At 26.8% G+C, this 11,066-nt stretch overlaps 1 protein-coding gene across 2 annotated transcripts in view; it reads left to right on the top strand.

Moving 5' to 3' along the window:
- The first annotated feature begins 5,204 nt into the window (after nucleotides 1-5,204).
- The window catches only part of LOC120425879 (lysophospholipid acyltransferase 6), a 67,373-nt gene continuing 61,511 nt past the window's right edge, over nucleotides 5,205-11,066 (top strand). Inside the window, exons 1-2 of one of the 2 annotated variants that reach the window (XM_039590508.2) lie at nucleotides 5,205-5,311; nucleotides 5,742-6,113. In XM_039590508.2, coding sequence (XP_039446442.1) covers nucleotides 6,012-6,113 — 102 coding nt within the window. In that variant the 5' untranslated portion in view covers nucleotides 5,205-5,311; nucleotides 5,742-6,011. The remainder of the gene's footprint in view (nucleotides 5,312-5,741; nucleotides 6,114-11,066) is intronic. The other variant, XM_052710510.1, reaches the window with a different exon arrangement.

Genomic DNA, 11,066 nt, shown 5'->3' with positions numbered 1-11,066 from the left:
ATTTCATAACATAAACAAATTGGAAGTGTTTCCAAGTGACGATGGTGTTGCAGACTTTCTGGTTGCTCTCTACAGCAATATGAAAAGGGGAAGGAAGCCAAGGAAGCGTTCTATTAAATATTACGCAAATTTTTATATTTTTAAGATTTTTAATAATTTTTGATTTAAAATAATGTCGTTTGAAAATCGCCTTTAAGAATTTATGAATTCAACAAAAAAAAATTAGGTATTTTAGAACTTAACATTTTATCGTTGAATTTTTATTTAAAAATCTCAAAAAATTAAATAAATTAAATTTCAAATGATAATTTTATAATTTTATAATTTTATAATTTTATAATTTTATAATTTTATAATTTTATAATTTTATAATTTTATGATTTTATAATTTTATAATTTTATAATTTTATAATTTTATAATTTTATAATTTTATAATTAAAAATAATTTTATAATTTTATAATTTTATAATTTTATAATTTTATAATTTTATAATTTTATAATTTTATAATTTTATAATTTTATAATTTTATAATTTTATAATTTTATAATTTTATAATTTTATAATTTTATAATTTTATAATTTTATAATTTTATAATTTTATAATTTTATAATTTTATAATTTTATAATTTTATAATTTTATAATTTTATAATTTTATAATTTTATAATTTTATAATTTTATAATTTTATAATTTTATAATTTTATAATTTTATAATTTTATAATTTTATAATTTTATAATTTTATAATTTTATAATTTTATAATTTTATAATTTTATAATTTTATAATTTTATAATTTTATAATTTAATAATTTTATAATTTTATAATTTTATAATTTTATAATTTTATAATTTTATAATTTTATAATTTTATAATTTTATAATTTTCGCAATTCGCAATTCGCAATTTTCAGTGTAAGAACGGGCCTTGACCGATCTTATGCACCAGGTTCCCGACGAACACGCACTGCCCTTACACCTACATCTCACCCTTGCTCTGAGTCAGTACGAGCAGCACGCTAGAACACGCTTTGAGTGTTCGTGCCAGGCATGCACACCTTCTTTTCCGGTTACGCATTTTAACTCGGCCGGGGGTGGTACATTATGTAGGGTTTGATGTAAGTATAAGCGCCTAACCATTTATAGTGTGCCTATCAATTTTCATTAAAGCAAAAACTGTTTTATTTTTAGTTTGAATTCAAAAACTAGTTGTTATTTTACTATGTATTGTTTTCTTCTGAAATATTTCCTAATGTTGAGTCGTGTTTCTGTTGCTATTTCTTTTGTCGCGGTGTTTTGTTACAATTTTTGGTCCTAAGCATGTTATAAAAGTTTACCAAAAATACAATAGTAATATTTGTGTTAATCCTTTAACCATTCCATAAATTGAGTAAGGGCTCAAACCTCACTTGTTTGAAAAAAAGGGTGAAGATTGAAAACAATAGACAATAAAAGAAAATTTATTTTATAAAAATCAAGAATCAATAGAAAGAGAATGATGAGCGTATTTTAAGAATAAAAATGAGAAGCTAGATGTATTAGATGTAAAATCAGACAATAGTTAATAAAAAGAGATACAAAACAAGCTAGGATTATAGTAATAATAATTTATAGGACAGATAAAGAATTATTCAAATAAATAAGTTCGCAATAAAATCAAAAAAGATTAGGCGAATGATAAATAGACTTGATATTACTAGTACATTAAGGAAAAGTATATTTTTAAGGAAAAACCAAAGTTTGTTACAGCAGTATCAATTGGTAAAAAAGAGTGGAAAAGCTTTGAGAGATAAGAGAATCAAAAGTTAGTAAAATAAAAATCAAATGATTAATATAGAAGAATGAATGAAGAAGTGAGCATCAGTAGAGCAAAATAAAAATAGGAGATAGGTGGTAGCTGAGAATGAAAAGAAGAGAAACCCCGTTGTGCGATGCTTCAGGTACATCCACAGCAGTTGACTCAACATACTGCGAATCAAAACAATACCGTCTACAATCACAAATTACTTCCCTTTCCCACATTGTTGCGCCCCTTTCTTCTAGCCGTCTCGACTCTGACCCGCGGTGGTCAAAGGTTTACGATCCGTTTCCACAGGCCACCAGCTAGGTCATCATGAAAACCAAGCCAACGTGGAGGTAAGAAAATAGGACACTCGCAAGGAACCAGAGCTATACTGTTCTGATCAAGATAATTCGGATGATCTAACAGAACTACGGATGTAGTTAATTTTATAATTTTAAAATTTTATAATTTTATAATTTTATAATTTTATAATTTTATAATTTTAAAATTTTATAATTTTAAAATTTTATAATTTTATAATTTTATACTTTTATAATTTTATAATTTTATAATTTTATAATTTTATAATTTTATAATTTTATAATTTTATAATTTTATAATTTTATAATTTTATAATTTTATAATTTTATAATTTTATAATTTTATAATTTTATAATTTTATAATTTTATAATTTTATAATTTTATAATTTTCTAATTTTATAATTTTATAATTTATAATTTTATAATTTTATAATTTTATAATTTTATAATTTTATAATTTTATAATTTTATAATTTTATAATTTTATAATTTTATAATTTTATAATTTTATAATTTTATAATTTTATAATTTTATAATTTTATAATTTTATAATTTTATAATTTTATAATTTTATAATTTTATAATTTTATAATTTTATAATTTTATAATTTTATAATTTTATAATTTTATAATTTTATAATTTTATAATTTTATAATTTTATAATTTTATAATTTTAAAATTTTATAATTTTAAAATTTTATAATTTTATAATTTTATAATTTTATAATTTTATAATTTTATAATTTTATAATTTTATAATTTTATAATTTTATAATTTTATAATTTTATAATTTTATAATTTTATAATTTTATAATTTTATAATTTTATAATTTTATAATTTTATAATTTTATAATTTTATAATTTTATAATTTTATAATTTTATAATTTTATAATTTTATAATTTTATAATTTTATAATTTTATAATTTTATAATTTTATAATTTTATAATTTTATAATTTTATAATTTTATAATTTTATAATTTTATAATTTTATAATTTTATAATTTTATAATTTTATAATTTTATAATTTTATAATTTTATAATTTTATAATTTTATAATTTTATAATTTTATAATTTTATAATTTTATAATTTTATAATTTTATAATTTTATAATTTTATAATTTTATAATTTTATAATTTTATAATTTTATAATTTTATAATTTTATAATTTTATAATTTTATAATTTTATAATTTTATAATTTTATAATTTTATAATTTTATAATTTTATAATTTTATAATTTTATAATTTTATAATTTTATAATTTTATAATTTTATAATTTTATAATTTTATAATTTTATAATTTTAATAATTTTATAATTTTATAATTTTATAATTTTATAATTTTATAATTTTATAATTTTATAATTTTATAATTTTATAATTTTATAATTTTATAATTTTATAATTTTATAATTTTATAATTTTATAATTTTATAATTTTATAATTTTATAATTTTATAATTTTATAATTTTATAATTTTATAATTTTTATAATTTTATAATTTTATAATTTTATAATTTTATAATTTTATAATTTTATAATTTTATAATTTTATAATTTTATAATTTTATAATTTTATAATTTTATAATTTTATAATTTTATAATTTTATAATTTTATAATTTTATAATTTTATAATTTTATAATTTTATAATTTTATAATTTTATAATTTTATAATTTTATAATTTTATAATTTTATAATTTTATAATTTTATTATTTTATAATTTTATAATTTTATAATTTTATAATTTTATAATTTTATAATTTTATAATTTTATAATTTTATAATTTTATAATTTTATAATTTTATAATTCTATAATTTTATAATTTTATAATTTTATAATTTTATAATTTTATAATTTTATAATTTTATAATTTTATAATTTTATAATTTTATAATTTTATGATTTTATAATTTTATAATTTTATAATTTTATAATTTTATAATTTTATAATTTTATAATTTTATAATTTAATAATTTAATAATTTTATAATTTTATAATTTTATAATTTTATAATTTTATAATTTTATAATTTTATAATTTTATAATTTTATAATTTTATAATTTTATAATTTTATAATTTTATAATTTTATAATTTTATAATTTTATAATTTTATAATTTTATAATTTTATAATTTTATAATTTTATAATTTTATAATTTTATAATTTTATAATTTTATAATTTTATAATTTTATAATTTTATAATTTTATAATTTTATACTTTTATAATTTTATAATTTTATAATTTTATAATTTTATAATTTTATAATTTTATAATTTTATATTTTAATAATTTTACAATTTTTTAATTTTATTCTTATATTTGTTTTTATTTTTTTTTTTCAAATAAGAAAATACGTAACGTACACTCAAAATCAGAAGTACCCTTCAAAAAGGGTTTTATCTACCCTTTATCTGTCATCCCAAAGAAAAAAACCCTTTTTGAGGGTTACTTTCACCCTTTTTTCAAGTTTACCGGTAGTAACCCTTTGCAAAAGGGTGACGACGGGTGAACTTGAAAAAAAGGGTGGAAGTAACCCTTAAAAAGGGTTTTTTTTCTTTGGGATGACAGATAAAGGGTAGATAAAACCCTTTTTGAAGGGTACTTCTGATTTTGAGTGTATACATGAACGTACACTGAAAGCCCGACCATGGTAATTTTAAGAACATTTGCTAAAAATGCTGCTTATTAAATTAACCGTGGCTTTTTGGTAAAAGTAAACGCCAATATGGTAAAATGTACCATGCTTCCAAAAAATTGCATGGTAGCCATTACAAAATCATTATCATTCTCTCCGTATTGGAGGGTTAAAATTACCATACCGCTCTCGACATAGTAAAACTGACTGCGTTAATCAGTCAAACCAAGCACGGAATGTTTTTAGCAAAAATACGTCGGTGCGTGTTCTCAATTTAACCCTACAATATGGTAGCAACTACCATGGTTGGGTTTTCAGTGTAATACATGAACTCTCTTAGTTCTCGGAACGGCGCACAGATGGCGCGTCGAGCAAGCATTTTTGACAGTTCTTTTTTGCGTCATTTTCCTTTCATTCACAAAATCTCATCATCTCTCGCGCTCGAGTTTCAGTTCGAGAGAACCTTCCAAACGGGTCGGATCGGATCGGTGTCCGCGTCGTTGTCGTCGTCGGTTCCTGTCCCTTTTCGCGCGAGGGTGTGAGGTGAGAGTCACGGCGGCGACGGCGATGCTGTACCGTTCTTTCGCACGTCGTCAGCCTCGGAAGAATCATTTTTGATCCCTTTCATTCTCTCGGCCTTTTTGATGATTCTATTTTTTTGTGTGTGAAAGAGTTGTTGCTTTGTGGGGAGGTCGATTCCTTATGGGTTTATGATTCGGAGATTCTGGTTTAGCAAAATCTTATGAGAAAGAATAGTGACGATTACGTAAATTTAGTACTATGTAAATGGCCGAGAGTTTGTTGAGGGAGAAAAAAATACACCTCTTGTTGCTTCCCTCCCCCTGACATGACAGCGACCTGTTCCACTTCTTGCTCCGGTTGAAAGAAGAACAAGAAGATGAACAATGGTCCAGTCGGAGGGAGGGGCAGTTCCGGATGGTGGACCTAAATCTGTGTCGTTCCAATTCCCCAGCTTAGAAGTTAAGTGATCGAAAAGTGTCCCCAAATTGGGAGTCTGCTGAAGGGCAGCAGAGATTCGCCCAGCCCCCGGAACACGGTTCCAGACGGGGTTGTGTGTCAGTGCCAAAAAGGAAGAGAAGCAAAACATTCCCCCCTCCCCCCTTGGAGCAAGTGTCCAGAGCGGAGGAGGAGGAGGAGGTAGAGACGGCGGCAGGGCCCCACCCCGCCCTTTTGGATTATAGATTGCTACGAGTGAACCGGAACAATTCCCCGTGCTGGAACCATGGAGCAGCAAATCGAGAACATTGTGGGCTCGAACGCCTACTACGATGGGAGCCGAGTTTTTGCTTGGCTCGCGAATCTGTGCGGATTATCCGTTGATTTGGTAAGTTGATGGCCGATTTCAATCCGCGCGGGGAGATCGATTTTTTTTTGTTACCTCCCAGTTGGAGGTGCTTCTCCTTTGTGTACTGTCTGTCACAGCATCCCTCCGCTCCCTGTTTCGTTTGGGTGGGTTTGGACTTGTTGAGAATGGATTTCCCTTTCGTTTCGGTGCTGTCCTCGGTCGTGACCTAGCTGGCAGGTGATTGGGTTGGTTTTGGGACTGGAAGAAGGACACAGTTTGTTGATGGTTTCGGTGGAGATTGTCTTCTGATCAGTGAGAAGTTCGATGCTGTGACTAAAACATTGAAATTCTTATTCTAAAGTAATTTTTATTACCACCTGGGGGAACAGCATCTTATTCCAGCGTGCCTCTAATGTTGTCATATCAGCACTTTAACGTTCAATTACAGCTTATAAAAAGCGTTTTCAACTGAAACCGAGTGATAAATTGCTAAGTAAGAAAGCAAGCAACTTTCAATCAATAGTTTTCTAAAATAACTTTTTAACATAGTGAAATTCAGCAAATTGGACAGAGTTAGGAGCGAGTGTTTAATCTGCCAAACATACGAGAATTTCTTTTGTGTGCTATGGATTTTACATGTAGAACAGACGTTTTTAAGGAGTATCAGAGTACATTAAATAATTGTCTGTTTGTTGCAACATGTTCTTTTTTTTTTCCTTTTTATTGGCTTGTTGGCTGAGTACTAAAGAATACTGAAAGCTTAGAATTCCTTTAAACATTTTTTTGCTTTAAATTTTGTTGGCGTCAAACTGGAAGTTTTGATATTATTTCTTTTATGATGAGATCTGGAAGACGTTTATGACTTGTCCATGTGAAAAATAATTTTAAAAATCGTACAAAAAAAAAAACGCATTTGTAAAACGTTACATCTAAATCTGCAAAATATCACAAAAACAGTTTAACAAAGTTTAGAAACATCAAATACATACATAAGATGGATTGGCAATATTATTCTGAGGGACCTCATGATAAACAAATTAAAATATTTTTTAACATTCGAAATTGGACGAATCGTTATCATGAAATCTTAGCTGTAAAATGATGCGGGTTGATAACACTCTGAATATGTTTTCAGATACAGTCTTGACTCGATTATCCGAAGGGTTGTATGGAATAATCAAATCACAAAAGAATGATTTCGTATTGTTTTATTTTAAATTTTATTCTTTTTATCATCAAATTTGAGTTCTGTGACCCCATTTTAGTCAAATTTGAATCGTTGATTGCCTATTAAATTAACAAAAATCTTTTTTTTTTAGACGGCGGCCATTCTGGATTTAAAAATTCATAATCACTTTGGTGTAGTTTAGGGGTTATCATTAACCCTCTACTGCCCAATATTTTTTCAATTTTTTTTATTTTTCCCATGTTGAGGAGGTTATTTTGAGCAACTTCTGTTCTACGAAAAACTTTACTTCTCTTGTTTTATGTTTTGTTTTGTTTTTTTTTTTAGTATTTTAATTTGCATTTATCTTGTTTAGTTTATCTTAGTTTTTTGGTAGTTTTTGGCCAATTCTACCACCTCATATCATTAGATTTTGCCTATCTAATTTTTTCATGTTTTTACAATCAATTTTTCCATTTTTTGCTTTTCACATTTTTTGCTCTAGAATGGTATCATTATCATTTACATTGTAAAAAAATATGTAGAGGCATAGTCTGGGACACTACAAAAATTACTGCACACTTCTTTTTACTTAAAATATAGGAAGTGTTACAAAAAACACAGCCAAAGTTGACACCTAAAAAGTGACATTTTTAAAAACATTGGCAAAGTCACATAAACAAGTCAACCCTAAAATTTTCTAAAATTTTAAGAGTTCTTCTTTCCAATGGTTTTTAACGAACAACAATTGGTTGATTTTTGGCGGTTTTTTAGATCGAAGCTCATCTAGAGGTTGGGTTGGGTTGTAGAGGGTTAAGCTCAACAATCGAAAATAAGAAAAGAATCGTTATTAGATTATCCGAAGACTCGATTATCCGAAGTGGAATTTTTCCGAGACCTTCGGATAATCGAGTTTAGTCTTTAAAAATTGAGTGCTTCTTGTGCGATAACCAAACAGCTAATTTTTCCTGTTGCTTTTTTGTAGCTGTTTCTTAGCAACTTGATGCAAATCTTCAAAGTTTTTAGGACAATGTCCTATTATTTTTATGCCACAAAAAAAAAACACCTTTAAAAAAAACTGTTTAAATACATTTTCGAAAACAAAAATAAAAAAATACCAAAATTGCCATCACAAAAAATATTTTTTGCGCTTCCTGGTTTGTATACAGTTAGGCCGTTGCAAATATTTTTCAAAGTTTAAGAGGCATTATTTGTAAATATTGCTCGGTTTGTTCTAGAGGTCGTATCGAGGTGCTCCGATTTGGATGAAACTTTCAGCGTTTGTTTGTCTATATATGAGATGAACTCTTGCCAAATATGAGCCCTCTACGACAAAGGGAAGTGGGGTTAAACGGGCTTTAAAATTTGAGGATACATGAAAAATCTTAAATTTGCTCGCATTTCCATAAAACTTCATCAATTCCAACTCTCTTAGATGCATTCGAAAGGTCTTTTGAAGCCCTTCAAAACGTGCCATAGACATCCAGGATTAGTTTGACTTTTTCTGATAGCTTTTGCAAATAACTGTTAAAAATGGATTTTTTTAAAACCTTAATAACTTTTTGCAACAGCCTCCAACACCCATACTCTCATTGGTCAAAAGATAGGTAATTTCATGGACTATAAGCCTACGGTAGGGGCAGGGGGGGCAGAATGGACCAGGGGGGCAGAATGGGCCACCCTTGGTTTTGGGCTTTAGAATGGATTTAGACCAACTGTAAGGCAAGGGTCTTATAAAGGACGTCAAATAACATCACCATACCGAAAACGACGTTTGAATTCATTGTATTTTTCGAATTATGAGCAAAAATGTAAATAATTGACAAAACCACGCAAATGTTGTTTATTTCGAGGTTTCTAAATAAGCTTTCTGAAAAGTGTGATTGTTTGAAAAAGTTTGTTCAATGCTTATAATGTTACTAGAGGTTACTACCAAGGTAAACAAACAACAACGGAACCTTCAAATCATTTAGAGGCTTGGTGGTGGAAGTGTTAAATTAAAATCCACTTGGGGGCAGAATGGACCACCCTTTTCCTGCCTTATAAAAACATTCAAAAGTTACGAAATTTGAGCTAAATGGATTATTTCACTCCTTGTAGCTTCACAAATCACATTTAATGCAACATTAGTTGATTTTTAACTTGATTTGATGCTTATTTGTAAAAATAGTGTCTTATTTCAACATTTTAACACTATTTTCAAAAATGTTTGTTTTTGTAAGTGACTATTTTTATAAAAGTTTTCTAACTTCATGGAAACTATGTTAGAAAGGTCCCTTAAGTCATTTCTTATCTCCCTTCAACGTTGTATTAGACGAAATGGCTTGTTTTCTAAGGTGGCCCATTCTGCCCCGCACCCTGGAAAAGTAGTCGAAAAATTATTTTTTTTAAAGTGGCTCAAAAATAGCTCTAAGCTAAAAATTTTCATCAACCAAGCATACAACATTGAAGGGAACATCCCAAAGCATAAGCCTACTACACTGAATTCATAAATTTGTATGTTTTTCTATGGTTTTTGGCGCATTTTACTTAGGCGGACCATTCTGCCCCCCCTCCCCCTATTAACTTTTTGGCCAATCGCAGTTTTTCTCATAGTTTTTCGATTTTTCTAGAACAAACATTTTACAACGTTTGTTTTTGCCCTGTAGGCCACCATAGCGGAATCCTCGGACAATTTCACGTAAGTTAGAAGTATTGGAGTTGTAAATTTGATTGGAAAAATGCCATTTAGAATGAATTAAATTTTTTTTTACATTTTTTTGGACTAGGGGTAAAACAGGTTTTCGCCTACTTGATACAGCATTTGACGTATTGATCACAGGGTAAATAAGATCTATTTCTTTTTTCAAAAATGTTTTATTTAATTATTTTTTAAATCAAAATTACAACTCCAATACTTCTTACTTACGTGAAATTGTCCGAGAATTCCGAATATGACAAAATTGAGACTAAAAAATGCCGTCTTCTTGGCCTACAGGGCAAAAACTAACGTTGTAGAATGTTTGTTCTAGAAAAATCGAAAAACTATGAGAAAAACTGCGATTGGCCAAAAAGTTAATTCCATAGGCTTATAGTCCATGTAATTCCCTAACTTTTGACCTATAAGAGTATGGGTGTTGGAGGCTGTTGCAAAAAGTTATTTAGGTTTTAAAAAAATCCATTTTTAACAGTAATTTGTAAAAGCTATGAGAAAAAGTCTAACCAATCCTGGATTTCTATGGCACATTTTGAAGTGCTTCAAAAGACCTTTCGAATGCATCTAAGAGAGTTGGAATTGATAAAGTTTTACGGAAATCCGAGCAATTTTAAGATTTTTTATGTTTTTCCGACCTCAAACTTCAAAGCCCGTTTTACCCCACTTCCCTTTGTCGTAGAGGGCTCATATTTGGCATGAGTTCATCTCATGTATAGACAAACAAACGCTGAAAGTTTCATCCAAATCGGAGCACCTCGATACGACCTCTAGAACAAACCGAGCAATATTTACAAATACTGCCTCTTAAGTATGACCCCTAAACTACTCTAAAAGTGATTTAAAAATTTGAAATCCAAGATGGCGGCCAATATGGCGGTGGCGAAACATTGAAAAAATACATTTTTTAATTTAATAGGCAATCAACTTTTCAAATTTGACTAAATGAAGTCGCAGAACTCAAATTTAATGTTTAAAACAAGAAAAAAAAAACAATGCGATTTTTTTTCGTTATTCCATTATCCTAAGTCTAATACAAACCATCGGATAATCGAACTTCGGATAATCAAAACTTCGGATGATCGAGTCTGGACTGTACTTCGAAATGTAATGAAAATAGAAGTCAAATCTACTT

Source organism: Culex pipiens, chromosome 3 (genome assembly GCF_016801865.2).
Source record: "Culex pipiens pallens isolate TS chromosome 3, TS_CPP_V2, whole genome shotgun sequence".
In the NCBI taxonomy this organism is placed as follows: Eukaryota; Metazoa; Arthropoda; class Insecta; order Diptera; family Culicidae; genus Culex; species Culex pipiens.
This window is presented reverse-complemented; position numbering and strand designations above follow the sequence as displayed.